At 35.3% G+C, this 21,128-nt stretch overlaps 1 protein-coding gene across 1 annotated transcript in view; it reads right to left on the reverse strand.

The window, feature by feature from the left end:
* Positions 1 to 5,031: 5,031 nt before the first annotated feature.
* The window catches only part of LOC129257725 (ADP-sugar pyrophosphatase-like), a 32,631-nt gene continuing 16,534 nt past the window's right edge, over positions 5,032 to 21,128 (reverse strand). The window contains exons 5-8 of the mRNA XM_054896117.2: positions 17,039 to 17,094; positions 15,699 to 15,744; positions 12,612 to 12,674; positions 5,032 to 10,843 (exon numbers count right to left, since the gene is read on the reverse strand). Coding sequence (XP_054752092.2) covers positions 10,731 to 10,843; positions 12,612 to 12,674; positions 15,699 to 15,744; positions 17,039 to 17,094 — 278 coding nt within the window. The 3' untranslated portion in view covers positions 5,032 to 10,730. The remainder of the gene's footprint in view (positions 10,844 to 12,611; positions 12,675 to 15,698; positions 15,745 to 17,038; positions 17,095 to 21,128) is intronic.

Genomic DNA, 21,128 nt, shown 5'->3' on the forward strand with positions numbered 1-21,128 from the left:
GGGTCTCTCGCCCCACCTGCGACCTGGCCAAATAAACCAAAATTGAGCAAAATAAGTATTTTCCAAAATTGCCCCCCAAACCAGCCGTCTTCGCTCCGAGGGGTCTTCTAGCATCCAAATGGGTCAACATAACAAAAATAAACAAGATCTATTTCGAACGGATTTTCGGGTCTCTCACCTCACCCGCGACCTGGCCAAATTTACCAAAATTGAGCTTTCCAAAATTGCCCCGGAAACCCCCCCCCCCCCAAACCAGCCGTCTTCGCTCCGAGGGGTCTTCTAGCATCCAAATGGGTCAATATACAAAAAATAAACGATCGATTTCGAACAGATTTTCGGGTCTCTCGCCCCACCCGGGACCTTGCCAAATTAACCAAAATTTTGCAAAATAAGTATTTTCCAAAATTGCCCCCGAAACCCCCCCCCCCATGCAAACCAGCCGTCTTCGCTCCGAGGGGTCTTCTACATGAATGTTTGCTCTTTTTTAGAATTTTTAGTGTATGCAACAGCTTCTCTTCATGCAAGGCAATTCATACCATTAGTAATGGCAGGGATAGAAAGGGGTTTTTTTTCTTGCAAATTTAAATTATACACAGCTACGTGTGTTAAAGTATAGATGTCTACACTACCCCTGCCTGCCTGTCTGTCACTTCCTCTCTCTTCTCTTCATTGTTATCCCTTCCACCCCCCCCTTCTCTAGCCTCATTCCACCACCCCATCTACCCTCGTCTCCTCCCCTAGCTCTTCTTTCTTTCCCAATTTCCTTATTTTCTCTTCATTTTCCCCTCTCAATTTATTTCTCCCTCTTTCCCTTTACATCTTCTTCACCAACTTCAGTTTCCTCTTCCCCTTTTCCTTCTTCTGCAGTATCTCTTTCACCAGTCTTCATTTTTTTGTCTCTCCCTTCCTTTTTTCCCTCATTCCTATTGCTTTCTTCCTCATCAAATCCTCCTCTCTTTCTTCCTCCACATCCCATTCTCCCTCCTTTTCCCCTCTTCCTCCATGTCTCCCTCAATCTTCTTCCTACATCTTTTGTCCCTCTTCTCTCCCTCCTCCCCTCTTTTTCCTCTATCCCCTCATCCTCTCTTCACTCTCCTTATTTCACCTAATCTATTCCCACTTCACTTCTCGTCCTCCCATCATTCCTTCCAACCATCATCTTTCCCACCATTCTCTTTACACATGCATGTGATTTTATTGACTCCATCTCAACCTGTCATTCCTTCCCTGTTCATCAGTAATATCAAACATACTCATCGTGTAGCGTCAAAGCTCGAAGCGGGCTTCTGCTGGATCAACAACTACAACATGAACCCGTTTGGTCTTCCGTTCGGCGGTTACAAGCAGTCCGGCCTCGGTTATGAGAATGCCTTGGATACGATCAACCATTTCACCCAGGTCAAGAGTGTCTATATTGAGATGGGTGATAAAGACTGCCCTTACTAAATTACTGATATATTGCCAAGCCCACTTCACTTATTACAACTCAATGATTCCATGATGGTAGCTCAAGCAACAATGGCTCCTTTGGAAAATCTGCACATCATTTAGACAAAATCGGAAGCCAAGGGGCATTTCATGAAAAGTTCCAGTCCATGATTTTTCACTGACTACATTGCCCTTAGCCAATCAAATGGAAGGATTTTCAGTAGCTTATAACAATAGTCATTGAAAATTAATGACTATTTGTCTCATGAAATTCTCCCCATATTCGTATACCAACCTTATCCTTAATGGGCTATCAAGAAAACAAGACAAGACTGGAAAGCCCTTTTGTAACATAAACTCTGCATTTACATGTACATGTCTTCTTAAGAAAAAAGAATTGTTGCAGGAGCATTAGCCAATAAAAGGTCACCAAACCCCAGTACTTAGAACATAGACATAAGTATACTATAACCACGTTCTCACTCAGCCCAGCTCGCGAGTCATACCCGCGAGGCGAATCTAACTCACCTTTTTTCCCAATGTGAACGGAAATTATCAGCCCCGCGAGGCGAGTCTGACTCCCCTTTTCTGCAACAGCAAATAGGATCAGACCCGCGAGCTGGGGGAGACAGCAATATTTTGCAGTGTGGACAGAAAGCCGAGTCTACCCTAGCCTCTTGTCGAGGCCCTGGCGGCTGCTTCCCGAGTGAAGCGAGGGATTTCCTAATTCGCGAAGCGAATTAGGCCTGGCGCGAGCCTGTCTCGCGGCGCTCTGCTTCGCTATATCCCTTGCTTAGCCATGTTCGCTCGGAAAGCAACCGACAGGGCCTCGACAAGAGGCTAAGTCTACCCCGGCAATTGATTGCGACTTCCGGTTTATCTCGCACGCTTTATTCGAGTTTTGTTTTTCTACGCACGCAGTCCGTCCAGAGTACACTCTATTTTTTAGGTACCTCTATTTTTTGCAGTTTTCAGTCGTGGTTAATTTTCAAGGCAAGCACGCGCCAGAGTTTGTTTATATGTTTATTGCGGAGGATTGTGGGTAAGTGGCCCGGGTAAGTGGCGGAGCAGACGCGTGAGGTGAGTCTGCTCCGCGAGCTGGGGCTAAATGTGCACGCGAGGGAGAAGACCCCACGAGCCGAGGATGACTCGCGAGGATGCGCGAGCTGGGAGTAAGTGAGAACGCGGTATATAGAGTCTTATAGTTATGTAATCTTCATTATTGTTGATCATTTTATTATATATTTTTTAGTGTAACAAGTTTCAGTGAATGATAGTAACCACATGTTTAAACTTATCAATTTAAAGTTTATTTGCATATTTTTTATTAACTCTCCTGAGATAATCATACTCTCTTCAATTCAATAAAATTGAAGTGTTTCTGTCCACTGGTACTATGGTGCAGCCTGGGACTTACACGGGCCTAATAACAACTGGCAGGCAAAAGAAATTCATTCGAGCCAACCCAATTCTCAATTTGTAAATTTGATATTGCCGATTAACAATAATGAATGAATATGACTGACAATCTAACACTGATTCTAGGGAGGGTACCTACTGATCTTCCTTTTTCCAAATTGAAATGATATATCACCACTTTGGAACTATATTTTACTGGCGGAAGAATTAGGGCCATTTTACTCTCTCAAGTGAGGAATTTGATCCTGTCAGGTTTAGTCTTCATAAATGCCGAATTATTTTAAAATGAGCTGGTCGACGTACCCTTGTCAGACATATATCCAATTAACACTCAACCCTCGAATTTCCTCCATATTTGTTATGATTTATGTTTAAAGTGCCACTTTAACACACAAGTATATGGGAGATTATTTAGGCCTGTGATCCCTACGTGAGGATGATTGTGACGTAGCAACTCCGCAAAGAACACGGATGGATAAATGTCATCAAGAAAAAAAAATCAAAATAAGTACTTTTGGGGGTATGAATAATTTTGAAACTGGTCAAAAAGTGATCATGACAACAATCTAATAATGCAAATGAGATGATATATGGCATCATCGCAAATTCATAGCCGAGTACTGATACTACTACCATTCCAGGGAAGAGATTTCGCAAAACTATCATTCGTGAGTGAAAACCATAATAAAAATACAATTTTCTTGGGAGTAAGAGCAATTTTGTTGATATTTGCAGATACTGGTATTTCAAGTACATCACTTAGTGTACCCCTCCTCCAGAGTGAATCAGATTTGGATCATGGTTTTATATAATTGCCTTACAAAGCATGTATCAATTCAAGCATTTCATGCTTAACCTTCATTTAACACAGTGGCTGGTATTCTGATAACCCTGGTCATCTTCTTTATTCATAGCTAAGATAATACACAATGAATTCATTAAAATTCATTACATATTTGTACTTTCCTATTTTTCTAATTTCTCAACACAATCAGAATACCCCCCCCCCCCAATGTCTTTATGGTGAGAAAATGTTGACTAAATGCACCAGTAATAATTACCCGGAGTAAAGGAATCCAACTAAAATCAGACAGATACTTTTTTTTTGGTTTCATGGGAACATCATTTTATATAATAAACTACATAGGCGCATTGTAATTTCATGCAAACTATGGTATAATTCTGTCTTTCTAGGTCGTCATATGAAATAGACCAGTCACAAATTGAATTAAATCTGACCGATAAAAAAGTCCTGCATTTGAAGAAAAAAAATGTATTTATGGTTATAACAGTTGCTTATAAATGTTATTATTATCATTATCATTATTATTATAAATGGTGGAATTAATACCATTAATAATAATAATAACATTCAGATTCATTTTGTTCAGACTTCATAACATACCATTTCATCATTTTTTCATTTTTAATGAAGAATCTAATTCATTACTGTAGTAATCTTTGGATGATGATGAGCATTGTAGTAATCAAATGTCCTATAGCAGCAAGCTACATGTATAAACACACTGACATGACCACATTCAAAACGTACACTCATCAGCCACCTCCTGAAACCCTTTCTGTATATTGGTATCATTATGCTATTCACAATTATAGTGTTGTCAACCAGACTTAGTCATTTCTTTTTAACAAATGGGGTAGACAAAGAAAACAAGGTTCTTGCCTAATATCACGATCAATAAAATATTCAATACGATCTTTTGAACCCTTGATTACCTTTGACCTTATCCACATGAAAACATGTTTATTTGTACAATGTGTAAACACAAATAATGCAGAAATAAATAAATGAGAACAATTTGAACAAAAACTTGACCTTTTGACCACTAGGTGACTTTTGATCCCATCATCCTCATGAACACACATGTGCTATTACCCAAGTGTGATCAAAATTGATTTAGAAATAAGGAAATTAGAGCAAGGCGAACAAAAACTTCAAAACAGAATGGATATGACCTCATATCATTTGACGCCTAAATGACCTTTGACCTCCTCATTCTCATGGGCTTGCAAATGTACCAAGTATGAATTTAAGTCATGCAGAAATAAAGAAATGAGAACAAGTTGAACAAAAACATTTTTGTAACAGACCAACAGGAAAAGCGATCACTCGGACTCTGCCGAACTTCATTCAGGCGAGACAACAAAAAGAGGATCCCAAAATAATATTTTTGGAGGTGGAAATGATTTTAATAGATGTGTCATGTTTGATCCAAATCGGTTTACATTTCCTGATAAAATGATGGCTGTAAGGTGCCAATTAAAGGACAGAGCAAGATGATGGGGAAATAATTCATCACTAATGAAAATGCTGACTTTAAGAAGTGCATGAATTCAGAAAGTTTACTTTTACTTATCAATAATTCCCAACTCTCACATTATTGGTTTGACTTATTTCAAATATTTATATTTCTCTAAGCCATTTTTCCCTTTGGGAAATATATAAGAGTGAATCAATGGGTATCTAAATACCACATATTTCCAAAAGGGTGTTAATTGAACCCTCTCATATCATATGTAACATAATACATAGAGGAAGGGTTCTATTCAATAATATCCACATATTTACAGTGTATGGCTGTACTCTATCAGAATAATACAAATCACACAAGTTTGCATTAAAATTACATGAACTAGATATGGCACATTAATATATGTTCATCATATTCAAAGATTCCTGAGCACCATATTAACTTATCAATACTATTTACAACACATGTAAAAAAATTCATGGAATGAATTCAAAATAAACAACTCAATCTTATCACTTTAATGCTATGAGCTAGTGGTGTATACTAAGAACATTATATCACTGATATCTTACCATGTATGAGCAGGGAATCAATATACTACAAACATTTTGTTCAAATGTACGTAGTTTAATCAGAAATGTAAATTGGCATCTGTGGTTGAAAACCACAGTCTATATATTATCAATTACGCTTCATATTATCAATTACGTTTCAGAAATTTTACTTAACAATTCCTAATCTCACATTATTGGTCTGACTTATTTCAAATCTTTATCTTTCTTTATTGAGAAGGGATCCATGCACATCACACTACATTCCCAATCATCTGGTCCATGGCTAATTTATTTCAATAAACCAATAGATGATCTTCCTGAATAAAACAATAAAACATCCTATAGATATGCATGATTTATACACAACATTTGCATAAATTTCCACCATTGTTAATTGTTTCCATATGCACATAGATTACATTGATGAGGAAACCTAAGTTTACTTGAAATGATCTTTTTCTTAAAAATACAGTGAACTGGTTGTTCATAGCTTGACCAAGCCTGGCTACTTTTAAGGTGCTTGAGCATTAAGGCAAAGGTTAGAAACATAATTAAATTCATTGTATCTTGGGCCTTATTGGAAAAGCACAGTATTAAATGAGAAGTAATAATTGATAATTATTATAATCATGACAGTAATAATAACATTACCATCACTATCACCACTTCTACTACTACTACTACTATCACTACCACCACCACCACCACCACTACTACTACGACTACTATCTACAAATAAAAATTGGAAATGAACTACATTAATTCATTACGCTTCTTATTTTTATGTCCATTATTCACAAAAGTATATTAAAAACATGATTAGCATGTAAAAATGTCGTACCAAAAAAATGAATTGTAGTATTACTGTTTGAAGTGAATAATATAGTAATTAAAAAAATCTACACAAGTATATACATCGTGTACCAGATAAAGAATAATGAAACTAGGATTCTCAATGTTTAATCATAACTCAATCACAAATATGATTAATAAAAGATATAATTTCAAAGCTTATAGTCTCCTCTTTTATCTGATGTTACTCATACAATACCTACTTCATGCATGAGTAAAAAAACATTTTAAGAAAAACTCCCCCCCAAAAAACATTATCATGAAATAAATGTGTTTTCACAGATTGCCTACTGCAGCAACAGCACGGTTAACAAAATACATTATACATGGCTGATTGTCAACAAAACAGAGTGATATAAAATGTAAGTCTGACATTATACATGACTCAACATCAACAAAACAGAATTGATGAAGAACTGTAAGCATTCTTTGTGATTTATGAATAAATTTCGTATAAATTTAATAGCATAAATAATTTTCTGGTCAAAATTTCTAAATTCTGTGTAGAACATTGGTGAACCTCATGTAGCTCTCAGATGGAAAAAAAAATCAAAATCAGTAAACAAATACATATTTTTGTGAGTTTTTAAATATATGCATAAATAAGCATATTTAATGAGTTTCAAAATTCTGTGTTGAAATTTTGTATCCCCACCAAGAGCTTCCATTTAAAGGAAACAAAATTGAAATTTATCAACAAATGAAGGAGAAAAAGCATTTTTGTGATTTATGAATAAATTTTGCATAAATTAGCATAAATAATTTTCTAGTCAAAATTTTACAATTGTGAGTGGAAATATGGTGACTCTCATGTAGCTCTACCAGATGGATAAAAAAAAATCAAAATCAGTCAACACATAAAGAAGCATTTTACGTGAATTTTTAAAAATATGCATAAATTAGCATAAAAATTGTTCTAGACAAAATTCTGTTTACAAGTTTAGTGAACCTCATGAAGCTCTACCAGATGGAAGAAAAAAATATCAAATCGGTCAACAAATCAAGAATAAGAAGCATTTTTTATAAATTTTGAAAAATACGCATGAATTAGCATATTTAATGAGTTTCAAAATTCTGTGTACAAGTTTTGAATCCCCCGCCTAATGCTATCATATAAAGCAAACAGAATTGAAATCAGACTTGAAATGATGAACAAGAAGCATTTTGAAATTCGGTCAACAAATAAAGAAGAGGCATTTTCTGTGATTTATGAATTTCGCATAAATTATCATGAATAATTTTCTACTCAAAATTCAAAATTCTGTGTACAAGTTTGGTGAACCTCATGAAGCTCTACCAGATGGAAAAAAAAATCAAAACCAGTCAACAAATAAAGAAGCATTTTATGCCAATTTTTCAAAATATGCGTAAATTAATTTTGCATAAAATTAGCATAAAAATTGTTCTAGACAAAATTTCAAAATTCTGTGTAGACTTTTGGTGAACCTCTACCAGGTGGAAGCAAAAAAATTATAATCTGTCAACAAATAAAGAAGAAGCATTTTTTGTGAATTTTGAAAAATGTGCATAAATTAGTATATATATATGAGATTCAAAATTCTGTGTAGAAGTTTTGAATCCCCCACCTAGTGCTATCATATAAAGCAAACAGAATTGAAATCGGACTTGAAATGACAAAGAAATTGTGGACGGACGACAGACGCCACGCCACAAGCTAAAAATGTAAGTCTGACATTATACATGGCTGATCGTCAACAAAACAGAACGATATAAAAAGTAAGTCTGACAGCAAATCTGTGTCTTCATTGAATCAAGTTTTGAGACGTGATTTTCTCTTTGAAATTCAGATAACATGATCTACATGTACAAATTATATTTTGAGAGCTTTGCTTCAATTTTCTTTTTTTTCACTTATGCTGAATACTTCATGCATAAAAAGGAGTGGAGATTTTAATAAGTTTTCTTGTGATACTAAACTTGCTAATTAAACTTGTGATTAAATTATGATAAAACTTGTGATTAAATTATGATAAAACATTGATGATTATTAGTTTTATTTATTCATTTATTTTATTTTATTATTTTTTGGGGGATGCAATCTACAAATACATGTAACAACTTGAAAACCATTATAGTGATAGGTGAATTTAAAAAGATCAGGGTCCCGTCTAACAAAGAGATACGATTGATCCGATCAACCACAACTATGGAAAGCCAGCAACATCAACATCTAAAATGAATTATTGTTCAAAATACTTTCTAGATATGATGTATATTTATACATCCATCATTTTATTGAAAATTCAATGTGCTTCTCTTTGTTTACAGTGACATTGTGTAAATTTCCTGCAGAAAAAATTATGACATAGATGGATTTCCATACAGTTGAGATTCATCAAATCAATTGTAATTCTTTGTATTAAAGACGGGGCCCACTTGTGCTTCTTTTGTTCTTTCATTTGTTCTAAGGTCAAAAGGGAGGATTTACACCATCTACAATGAACATTGTTTACAGAAAAAAAATTTGCAATAAATCTATAGCAAAAATTTTTTTTGAAAGCGCAACTCACGTGGTTCCCAAATTCCACAAGATCAGGTAAATAGATTTCTGACCCAAAATTGCTCAAAAACGTGATTTCATGTACAAATCCAATACAAATTCTGTATGTAGCCAGAATTCATAAATGTATCATTATTATTCACTTTTTTGAGTAAAAGCAATATCATAACTAAAATAGTGTCAGCATCGAAAAAAACAATAAAAAACAAAACATAAGAAAAAACAAGGAAATACTTTTGCGATATCTTCTAAAGTACATTTGATGAGAATCCTGCGTAGTGTCTTTGAAAAGAAAATTAGCAGTCTTGGGGCTGTATTGAGGTAATTAGAGCAAATTTTTACTTTACGCCTGAATTAGCATAATTAAGTCTTATCATTTTGGAAACATTATCCACACAACCTTGTAGATTACATTACAACCTACCGCAATACACATTTTTGTACGGCTCACGTGATCAGCTGCTAATAAAAGGATGTGATTTTTTTTAAATCAAATTGAGTAAGAGAGAGTGAGGTGAGGGATTGCAAATATTGTTAAGTAGTATATAGGCAGTGAGTTGCACATTTTCAAAAAGAAATTAATTTGTGTCAAATATGAAACACAGACAGTAAAACAACATGGATGCAGAATGGAACGGGCAATTTGCTTAAAGAATCTATCAAAATGTCTAGATGACGGTGTTGTGTGCATGTTACTATGGCAACCATTGATTCTAGCGTTGGGTGGAGTAAATAGTGTCTAATTTCAGGCAAATTTCCTCATCAGTCCGTCTGTATTATAGTATCAAAAATATATCTCCTGAAATAACGGACAAGTCCTCTTAACTATGCTGAGTGATTGCCAACATATTTGATTGCTGTTGCTGATTGAGACAAGTATCTTCAAGTACAGGTTTATCAAGCAATGATTTTAGGTGACATGCAAATTTAAGTCTTATATTTTATCCTGAATGCAGACTGCTGACTTTAATCCCAGATCCAAGGCATGTACTTCAAGATAGCAAAACCTTTTTATTATTGATGATGGTAGGATCCTGAAGGGTTATTTAAAGTCATTCAGCACATTACATACTTCCAGACATACAAACAATTAATGAATCGTCTACTTTCCATTTGAATTACAATTTAAAGCCAGTCTTTAACTTGGTAAAAGGTCAGTAATATGAATTAGACTCCAGTATCATTTAACATTCTAATATTACCAAAGTGTAGCAGTCATTAATGTGTTAACGCCCATTAAATTCTAATTTTTTTGTCCATTGGGGTTTGAATGTAGAATCTAGTGCCCTCTCTCAGCTATGTTTTTATTTTTATTGAAAACAGCACTTTGAAAATCAACATCACAGAGTTAGTAATCGGATATTAGAAAGTTACTGATAAAGATCATATCCTGATATTTCAACCCATTTCATTCTTCAGGAGGGGTTGTATTTAAAAAAGACATAAATAAAAAGATGTTTAATTTTGATAGGGCACTCAATCAAATTAAATTTTGATGTAAAATCAGTAGATTTATTCAATAAAACACAATTTTAGTTCAAATCATAACCATTTTGAGGCACAATATGATCTAGTAATGAAGTGGAATAGTGGCATTCATTTTGGGGGGACTTACCAAAACTACCATAACTAAAGATTGGCTATAAGAAGGTTTTTTTTCTTCAAGATGGCGGACATCCAGATCTAATCACTGTTGATGATAGTGGTAGGTACCATCCCTAGATGTGGGTGTGTTAGGGTTGAAGCATACATGTAAACCTGAGCATCCACAATAACATCCTTCTCCTTCGCCATTTCTACGACAGAAAAAAGGTACCAAGAATTTTCATAATAGAATGTGTACAAACACACACAAAAAATAACAAGTGGAGCGCCTCTGGCAGTCTCACCTGCATCACACGATTTCAATATACATGTAGCAGCATTGCTGACTTTGAAAACTACTATAAATAATTATTCACAAAAAACACCATTCATATAATGATACAATACTACGTTCATTGACAATAAATGACATTTGACCTTGATTATGCGACCTAAGACTTGTCAGTGATACTTGATTACCCCTGTATCCACAGTTTATAAACTATATCTATAAACTTTTAAAGTTATGACAGCAATTTAATAATTACCTCCAAAATGGACAAAGTTCAATGACCTTTGACTTTAGTCATGTGACCTTAAACTCGCATGAGATGTTCAGTGATACTTGATTACTCTTATGTCCGAGTTTTATGAACTAGATCCATACACTTTCAGAGTTATGATGGTTATTCAACAAATACTCCCAACATGGCCAAAGTCCATTGGCCTTTGACCTTGGTCATGTGACCTAAAACTCGCACAGGATGTTCAGTGATACTTAATTACTCTTATGTCCAAGTTTTATGAACTAGACCAATACACTTACAGAGTTATGATGGTAATTTAACAAATACCCCGAACATGGCCAAAGTTCATTGACCTTAAATGACCTTTGACCTTGGTCATGTTACCTGAAACTCGCACAAGATGTTCAGTGATACTTGATTACTCTTATGTCCAAGTTTCATGAATCAGATCCATAAACATTCAAAGTTATGATGGTAATTGAACAGATACCCCCAACATGGCCAAAGTTCATTGACCTTTGACCATGGTCATGTGACATGAAACTCAGGCAGGATGTTCAGTAATACTTGATTACCCTTATGTCCAAGTTTCATGAACTAGGTCCATATACTTTTTAAGTTATGATGACATTTCAAAACTTAACCTTGGTTAAGATTTCAATGTTGACGACGCTGCCGTCGGAAAAGCGGTGCCTATAGTCTCGCTCTATGCAGGCGAGACAAAAATGGAATGGTTGGTATGTCTGTAAATGTGTTATTGAATTGAATGTTACTCTATCTATTGCATAAACTTGGTATGTAATCAACTTTTTCAGATCATAAACACACTTTCATCTCATTATAAATTAGGATCTATTTGAAATTTTGGACAGGCAATGTAGAGATACCATTTTGGTTAAATAATTACCACATGATTGTTCTGTTCGGTGTTCCTCGCCATTTATTTTCATATTTTCAGTGTCTATTTTGCGACATAGTTCTGTGAAGCAAACCTCAAAGAGCATCAAGAATGAAGATGGGCTTCGAAAGATTTACGACCTAATGACCAGGTAAGAAAGGGTAAAACGTACTGCTATGAATGACCTTACCTTGTAATCTATGAAGCAAACTGGTATAAGAAGAGCACTGCTATGAATGATCTTACCTTGTAATCTATGAAGCAATCTGGTATAAGATGAGCACTGCTATGAATGATCTTACCTTGTAATCTATGAAGCAATCTGGTATAAGATGAGCACTGCTATGAATGATAGCTTACCTTGTAATCTATGAAGCAAACTGGTATAAGAAGAGCACTGCTATGAATGACCTTACCTTGTAATAATAATATAATATATGTATATTTACCCAGGGAAACCGCTTCAGTTCTGAAAACTGTTCTTCCAGCGGGCCCTGCTATAATTATCTATGAAGCAAACTGGTATAAGATGAGCACTGCTATGAATGATCTTACCTTGTAATCTATGAAGCAGTTCATTGACTGGTATAAGAAGAACTTCAACAAATTCATCATTTCCTGTGGAGGGAGAGACAAGAATCATCTTTATCAAATGAGCAAGAACAGAGGGTTTTGTTGTTAGTTTGATGCAGGACTAATCACTAAAACGTATGTAGAAAATGATGAAATTCTTGAAATCGTAATTTTGGCATAAATTGCTAATTCATTTGGAATATATTTTTGTTTCTTTTCTCCAGTGATATGAATATATGTGGGGGGGGGGGGGGACATGAGCACACCTGGCATAAAATTCTTAACAAGTGTAGCGCCTCTGGTAGTCTCAACTGCATCACGCGGTTCAATATAGCAGCAGTGCTGACTTTGAAAAATACTATAAAATAATTATTCACAAAAAACACCATTCATATGATACAATACTATGTTCATTGACAATAAATGACATTTGACCTTGATCATGCAACCTAAGACTTGTCAGTGATACTTGATTACCCCTATATCCACATTCTATTAACTATATCTATACACTTTAAAAGTTATGACAGCAATCTAATAATCACCTCCAAATGGCCAAAGTTCATTTACCTTAAGTGACCTTTGCCTTTGGTCATGTGACCTGAAACTAACACAGGATGTTCAGTGATACTTGATTACTCTTATGTCCAAGTTTTATGAACTAGACCAATACACTTACAGAGTTATGATTGTAAAAAAAAACCAACATGGCCAAAGTTCATTGACCTTAAATGATCTTTGACCTTGGGCATGTGACCTGAAACTCGCACAGAAATGATCAATAATACTTGATTACTTTTATGTCCAAGTTTTATGAATCAGATCCATAAAGTTTTGATGGTACTTAAACAAATACCCCCAACATGGCCAAAGTTCATTGACCTTTGACCTTGGTCATGTGACCTGAAACTTGCACAGGATGTTTAGTGATACTTGATTACTCTTATGTCCATGTTTAATTAACTAGACCAATACACTTACAGAGTTATGATGGTAATTCAATAAATACAATGTACCCCTAACCTGGCCAAAGTTCATTGACCTTAAAGACCTCTGACCTTGGTCGTGACCTGAAACTCGCACAGGATGTTCAGTGATTCTTGATTACTCTTATGTCCAAGTTTCATGAATCAGATCCATAAACATTCAAAGTTATGATGGTAATTCAACAGATACCCCCAACTTGGCCAATATTCATTGATCCTAAACGACACTTGTGACTTGAAACTCAGGTAAGATGTTCAGTAATATTTGATTACACTTATGGCCAAGTTTCATGAACTAGGTCCATACATTTTCTAAGTTATGATGACATTTCAAAAACTTAACCTTTAATAGGTTAAGATTTTGATGTTGATTCCCCCAACATGGTCTAAGTTCATTGACCCTAAATGACCTTTGACCTTGGTCATGTGACCTGAAACTCAGGCAGGATGTTAAGTAATACTTAATCAACCTTATGTCCAAGTTTCATGAACTAGGTCCATATACTTTCTAAGTTATGCTGTCATTTAAAAAACCTAACCTTCGGTTAAGATTTGGTGTTGACGCCGCCGCCGTCGGAAAAGCGGCACCTACAGTCTCACTCTTCTACATGTATGCAGGTGAGACAAAATTGTGAACGAAAAGAGGTAGCAACAAATAGCATCATTTCACAACAAAATACATATCATCTAGCAAACTGTTTTGATAAAGGGATTAAATTTTGATAAATGGTACCAAAATTACACACAAAATCATAACAAGTGGAACGCCTCTGGCAGTCTCGCCTGCATTACGCGATTTAATATAGCAGCAGTGCTAACTTTGAAAACTACTATAAAATAATCATTCACAAAAACACCATTCATATAATGACATAATACCACGTTCATTGACCATAAATGACATTTGAACGGTGACTTAAGACTTGTCAACTACACCCATGTCCACATTTCATTCACTCTATCCATAAACTTTCAAAGTTATGATGGCAATTCAACAATTACCCCAACATGGCCTAAGTTTATTGACCTTAACTGACATTTGACCTTAGTTTTGTGACCTGAAACTCACAGGGGATGTTCAGTGATACTTGATTACTCTTATATCCCAAGTTTTATGAACTAGATCCATAAACTTTCAGAGTTATGATGGTAATTCAACAAATACCCCTAACACGGCCAAAGTTCATTGACCTTTAATGACCTTTGACCATGGTCATGTGACCTGAAACTCGTACATGATGCTCAGTGATACTTGATTACTCTTATGTCCAAGTTTTATGAACTAGATCCATAAACTTTCAGAGTTAGGATGGTAATTTAACAAATACCCCCAACACGGCCAAAGTTCATTGACCTTAAATGACCATTGACCAGGGTCATGTGACCTGAAACTCGTACAGGATGTTCAGTGATACTTGATTAACCTAATGTCCAAGTTTCATGAACTAGATCCGTAAATTTTCAAAGTTATGATAGTAATTCAACAAATACCCCCAACTTGACCAAAGTTCGTTGACCCTAAATGACCTTTGACCTTGGTCATGTGACCTGAAACTCGAGCAGGATGTCCACTAATACTTGATTAACCTTATGCCCAAGTTTCATGAACTAGGTCCATATTCTTTGTAAGTTATGATGTCATTTCAAAAACTTTTAACCTTCGGTTAAGATTTTGAAAATAATGTCATTTCAAAAACTTTTGAAAATGGTGTCATTTCAAAAACTTTTAACCTTTGGTTAAGAATTTGAAAATAATTCTCCTAACATGATCTAAGTTCATTGACCCTAAATGACCTTTGACCTTGGTCATGTGACCTGAAACTCAGGCAGGATATTAAGTAATACTTGATTAACCTTATGTTTAATTTTCATGAACTAGGTCCATATACTTTCTAAGTTATGATGTAATTTCAAAAACTTAACCTTAGGTTAAGATTTGATGTTGACGCCGCCGCCGTCGGAAAAGCGGTGCCTATAGTCTCGCTCTGCTATGCAGGCGAGACAAAAACTAATGCTAACAAAATCAAGAATTCAAAAGGAAAATTAAAAAAATAAATATTGATTAAAATAGAAGAGATGTTACCTGGATGAGCTACTGCACAGTCATTAGCATTGTCATTGCCATCAATCTAGTAAAAAAATAGAACAATAAAAAATTCAATGTCTGAGCCAATCATGCTGGAAAACGGTAAATCACTAATGAACATGTACTACCCATAATCTTGAGAACATTGTAAAAATGTCATTTCACATATGACCATTGCTACACCTGTGATGAAAGTAGAGAATCTATAGATTGCATTTCAGGCTGATGGGAACGTCAAAAATAAATTCAATAACAACTTAAAGGTCAAGTCCACCCCAGGAAAATGCTGATTTGAATAAATAGAGAAAAATCAAACTAGCATAATGCTGAAAATTTCATCAAAATCGGATGTAAAATAAGAAAGTTATGACACTTTAAAGTTTCGCTTATTTTTCTCAAAACAGTGATAATGCACAACTAGGTGAGTCAGTCGATGATGTCCATCACTCACTATTTCTTTTGTTTTTTATTGTTTGAATTATACAATATTTCATTTTTTATAGATTTGACAATAAGGACCAACTTGACTGAACCATATAGTATTAAACAATGCTAATTCCACATGTTCAGGGAAGAATTAATCGTTGTATCACTTGACAATGAGAAAATTAGAATATTTCATATAATACAATACAAAAGAAATAGTGAGTGGATGACATCATCGTCTCCTCATTTGCATACCAGCCAGGATGTGCATTATAACTGTTTCGTGAAATTAAACGAAACTTTAAAATGTCATAACTTTCTTATTTTACATCCAATTTTCATGAAATTTTCAGTGTTATGTTTGTTGGATTTTTCTCTTTTTATTCAAATCAACTTTTTGTTGGGGTGAACTTGTCCTTTAAGTATGGCTAGCCATAAGTAATTCTAATATCACTCTAAATTGCATGAGATAAAATTGAAATAAAACCAATGAGGGGGCAGGTTTAATGTGAGATTATTATAAGTACTTTCATACTTTGCCAAGAGATCATAGAAAATATCAAGTACCTCAAAGTAGGACTTCTAATTCTTGTTGTGTGCAAATAATTTGTAATTTAGGAAAAATTCACGAAAGAGCAGGGTTTATAGGTTGACTGAAGGATACTAAAGAATGTTCAAAAGGAACAGACTCAAAAGTCTAAATTTTTCTTCTCGGTAAAACTTCAATACGCAAGGAAATACTTTTCAGAAAATATAATTGGGATCATTGAAATATCTGATGCATCAATATAATCTCACTTTGTTAAAGCATCTGGAAAAGATTTATAATCCCACTTTGCCTACAATAGTTAGTCATCTAGCTGTCCATAGTCAAGTCAAGAGGCAAGAGCATTAAAAATTATCAAACTTACTTGAACATGAACATAGCTACACATAGATGATGATATGCCTGGGTCTAAAACTGTGCCTATAATAAAAACAAATAAAAAAAAAATCAATGACATTAAGATATCGTATGTTTGATTTTGCCAGCGCCATAATGAGGCTGCGATGAATGCAAGGAATGCTCCCCAGGGAGTGGAAATTGTGCAACTTTTCGTGCGGGATTGAAATGAATCCAATGACCGGGGTAATAATATGCTGTAACGCGCTTTGAGCCATTCTGGGAAAAGCGCTTTATAAAAATAGGCTATTATTATTAATAATAATTATTAAGGGTAAAAGAAATACTTTTAATAATCATCTCAAAAATTTCTCAAAGATACTTCTGTTGAAGACATATTCTGAGCTTTTTCTAAACTATTTTTCTTACTTTTTGAACAGAATACATAAAATTTACTTTTTGTTAACTGGACATTTTATAATCCACATATTACACACTACTTGGAAATGAATGATGCTACACATTCTGAAAATCTGTTTATTCAATGTGCAGAGAACACCTACTATTTTGCATGAAAACAGGTGTTTAGTATAGCCGGGGGGGGGGGGGGAGATGGAGGTGTTTCACAAAGATTTAAGTGTGACTTTAAGTCGCGCTTAGATTACCAGTAGTATGTGGAATGTACGCATTGGTGATATCATGCTAAGAGAACACACGCTACTGGGTATTAATCAAGGCCATTGCTCTGTAAATATCATGTAAGCATTTAAGGTCTGCCAAACCCGTTCAAATATGTTTAGAACACTTTCAGTCCCTGTACATAGTAATATCAGGTAGGTGTTTCACAACTATTCAGAATCAGCAGAAATCAACTCGAATGAAAGAAAAGTGAGGACAAATTTGGGGGGGATTTCAAATTCACCCGACTAGAGTTCAAATACTAGTGCGCATTGGCTCAGTTGGTAGAGCGTCTGCCTCACAATCAGGAGGTCGGGAGTTCAAACCCGGCCACATCAGACCAATGGACATTAAAAGATTGGAGTTGCTGCTACCCTGTTTGGAGCTCAACCATTCAAGGGATAGAGCCAAGTCGATCTCGTTATGCACAGTGGCTGCCAGGCTCACGATCAACTGGGCAAAAGTATTTCTGTTTCAGATTTCTATTTCGAACAATATGTTACAGATTTTGCATACTGTATATTAACCAGGCCACTCATCTCAGTCCCATTAAAGGCAAAATGAAGTGAGATTGAACAGTTGTGCTATGTTCTTAGATATTCCAGGGGTATTCAATCCACAATATACCCTGGTGAATGGGTACCCGGTAGGAAGAAATTCCTTAAATGCTTGAGCGCCTAGGTAGCCCAGATAACCTTGGTTCAGTACAGCGCATCATGATCAGTTTCTTGCAGAAGAATATTACGCCATGGCTGGGATTCGATCCATGACCAGACCTGCCAACCTCTGGGAATGAAAAACTGTATTCTGTGATAAAAAAAATGTATTTTTCCCAAAAAAAGTGTATTTCATAATAAAATGCTTGGCGCACTCGCTCATCGCGGCGCTCAAGCTGCATGCAAGCTAAAATGCGCACTGCTCTTGCAGATGAAAAAAAAACATTAAAACATGTGTATATCTTCACCCTGGTTTGAACAAAATGATTGAAAAAAAAAAACAAGTTACCTGAAATTACATTGATCTAATAACCATATTTGTGCACGTTTTATGAAAAAGAGACATATAGAGATTATTTTTCTCAATAAATTACGATTTAGTTAAAATAAATTAAAAAAACGTACTGGTTGGCAGGTCTGCATGACCCTCTATTTCAAATTCCAGAGACAAAATCAACTGGGCCATGACGTTTTAGGAGAGTATGAGCCGCATAGACAGGGAGGGGGGGGGGGAATTGACCAGCGTTAGGAGTAAAACAATTATTTCATTCTGGCAAATTCTCCTTGATTAGGAATATGTGTAATGGGGCTTAAAACTACAAGTCTAAAGTTGTTCTTAAAGGGAAATGAAACCTATGGAACAAATAGGCTTGTGTCAAAACAGAAAAATCAAAGAATAAGAACAAAGAAAGTTTGAGAAAAATCAGACAAATAATGAGAAAGTTATGAGCATTTGAATATTGCAATCACTAATGCTATGCAGATCCTCACATTTGCAATGCGACAAGGATGTGTGATGTCACATGTGAACAACTTTCCCTTTGATGGACTCTAAAATACCCCCAAAATGTCTCTTTTTGCTTTTTCTTAAGGTGATACAAACTCTTTATCCATGATGTATTTTTTTTAAATTTGTATTACATGCCCTCCTATAGAACGAACACATGATCTACTGATAGATGTGATAAAAGAGGAAGTTTAAGTGAAATATATACTAAAGTAATGGGGAGAGTTGTCCACAAGTGACATCACACATCTTTGTTGCATTGCCAATGTGAGGATCTCCATAGCATTAGTGATCGCAATATTCAAATGCTCATAACTTTCTCATTACTTGTCCGATTTTTCTCAAACTTTCGTTGATCTGTTTTTTTTATTTTTCTGTTTTCACACAAGCTATCTTGTTCCAAAGGTTTCATTCTCCTTTTTGCCTGCATTATGCTATTCAATATAGCAGCAGTGCTGACTTTGAAAAAGACTAGTGAATAATTATTCACACAAAAAAAAACACCATTCATATGATAATAAAACACTATATTCATTTACCTTTAATGACCTTAGACCTTAATCATGTGCTCTAAGACTAAGACTCTTGTGAAACAATAGGCGATACTTGATTACCCTTTCATCCTTGTTTAATGATCTAGATCCACAAACTTTAAAGTTATGACAATTCAACTAATATTCCCCCAACACGGCCAAAGTTCATTGACCGTAAATGACCTTTGACATTGGTCATGTGTTCAATGATACTTGATTACTCTTATATCTATAGTTTTATGAACTAGATCCACAAACTTTCAAGGTTATGATAGAAATTCAACAAATATTCCTGTAGGAGCTATATTTTATCATTTATAAGCTTTAAGTATACGCGGGTTCTTCCAACACAGAACAAGAACAGATGCTTGGCTATCGTCGGCGCTGTCTGATCTTTCATCGGGTAGATATTTGTGTACTTGCTGAAAAGATCAACAACTACCAGTATATAACGGAAGCCTTTTCTGGACGTTGGGAGCTCTGCAACATCGGCAAATACTTTCTGAAGAGGACGCTCTGTGGTGCTCAGTACTTGGGATTTGGCAATCTCATCAACTCACATGCTGCACTAGTTTGGCAATAGTTCACAATATCTCTGTGCATAAATGGCCAGTAACAAGAGGATTTGGCCCTTTGAAGTGTTCTTCGGGTACCAAAATGTCCGGCAGCGGGATCACCATGTAGCTGGTTGAGAACTGTTGAGGCCATGGAGCGTGGTACTACTGCTTGGAATGTAGCTTCACCAAGATTTTTTGTATCTGGCGATAGAGGATGTACTGCATCGTACTGGGAAAAAACTTTGACGAACACGTACACAATCTCCTTGAAGTACTCCAATGCTTCAGAGAAGCCGGACTCAAACTCAAGCCATTTAAGTGTCAGTTCTTTTGTAAGGAAGTTACATACATGTACCTGTGTTATGTCATCAATGCTAACGGCGTACTTCGTGATCCCAACAACATCAACAAAGTAGCATCTTGGCCAAGACCAAAGAACCCTACCAATGTCAGATCCTTCCTTGTACTATACTCCTTCTATCGACGGTCAAAGTCAAAGTTTCAAGTAAAGTGCGGAAGCTAAACGGCAAATTTTTCCTATGGTTCCTTTCAAAGAACAGAGTTACCAAGAAATTAAACAAGTGATAGAGACCCATAAAAACTAAAAACATATACTAGCATTATTAGAAAGACAAAATTTCCCTAAATCATAGTCTCTCAAAATGTAGAATTCTAGACCCTTTTGGAACATTGGAAGGTTCTAATGGCCAAATTGAGGCGGACATTACAGGACCAAAGTAAAAAATATAAAAAGAATAAACTGGGAGGACAGTCACATGTAAGTGAATTCAACTTATCAATCATTGTCCATCTCTCATACATGTATGTCCAAGGATATCCAGAGTTA

Source organism: Lytechinus pictus, chromosome 3, assembly GCF_037042905.1.
Source record: "Lytechinus pictus isolate F3 Inbred chromosome 3, Lp3.0, whole genome shotgun sequence".
Taxonomy (NCBI): Eukaryota; Metazoa; Echinodermata; class Echinoidea; order Temnopleuroida; family Toxopneustidae; genus Lytechinus; species Lytechinus pictus.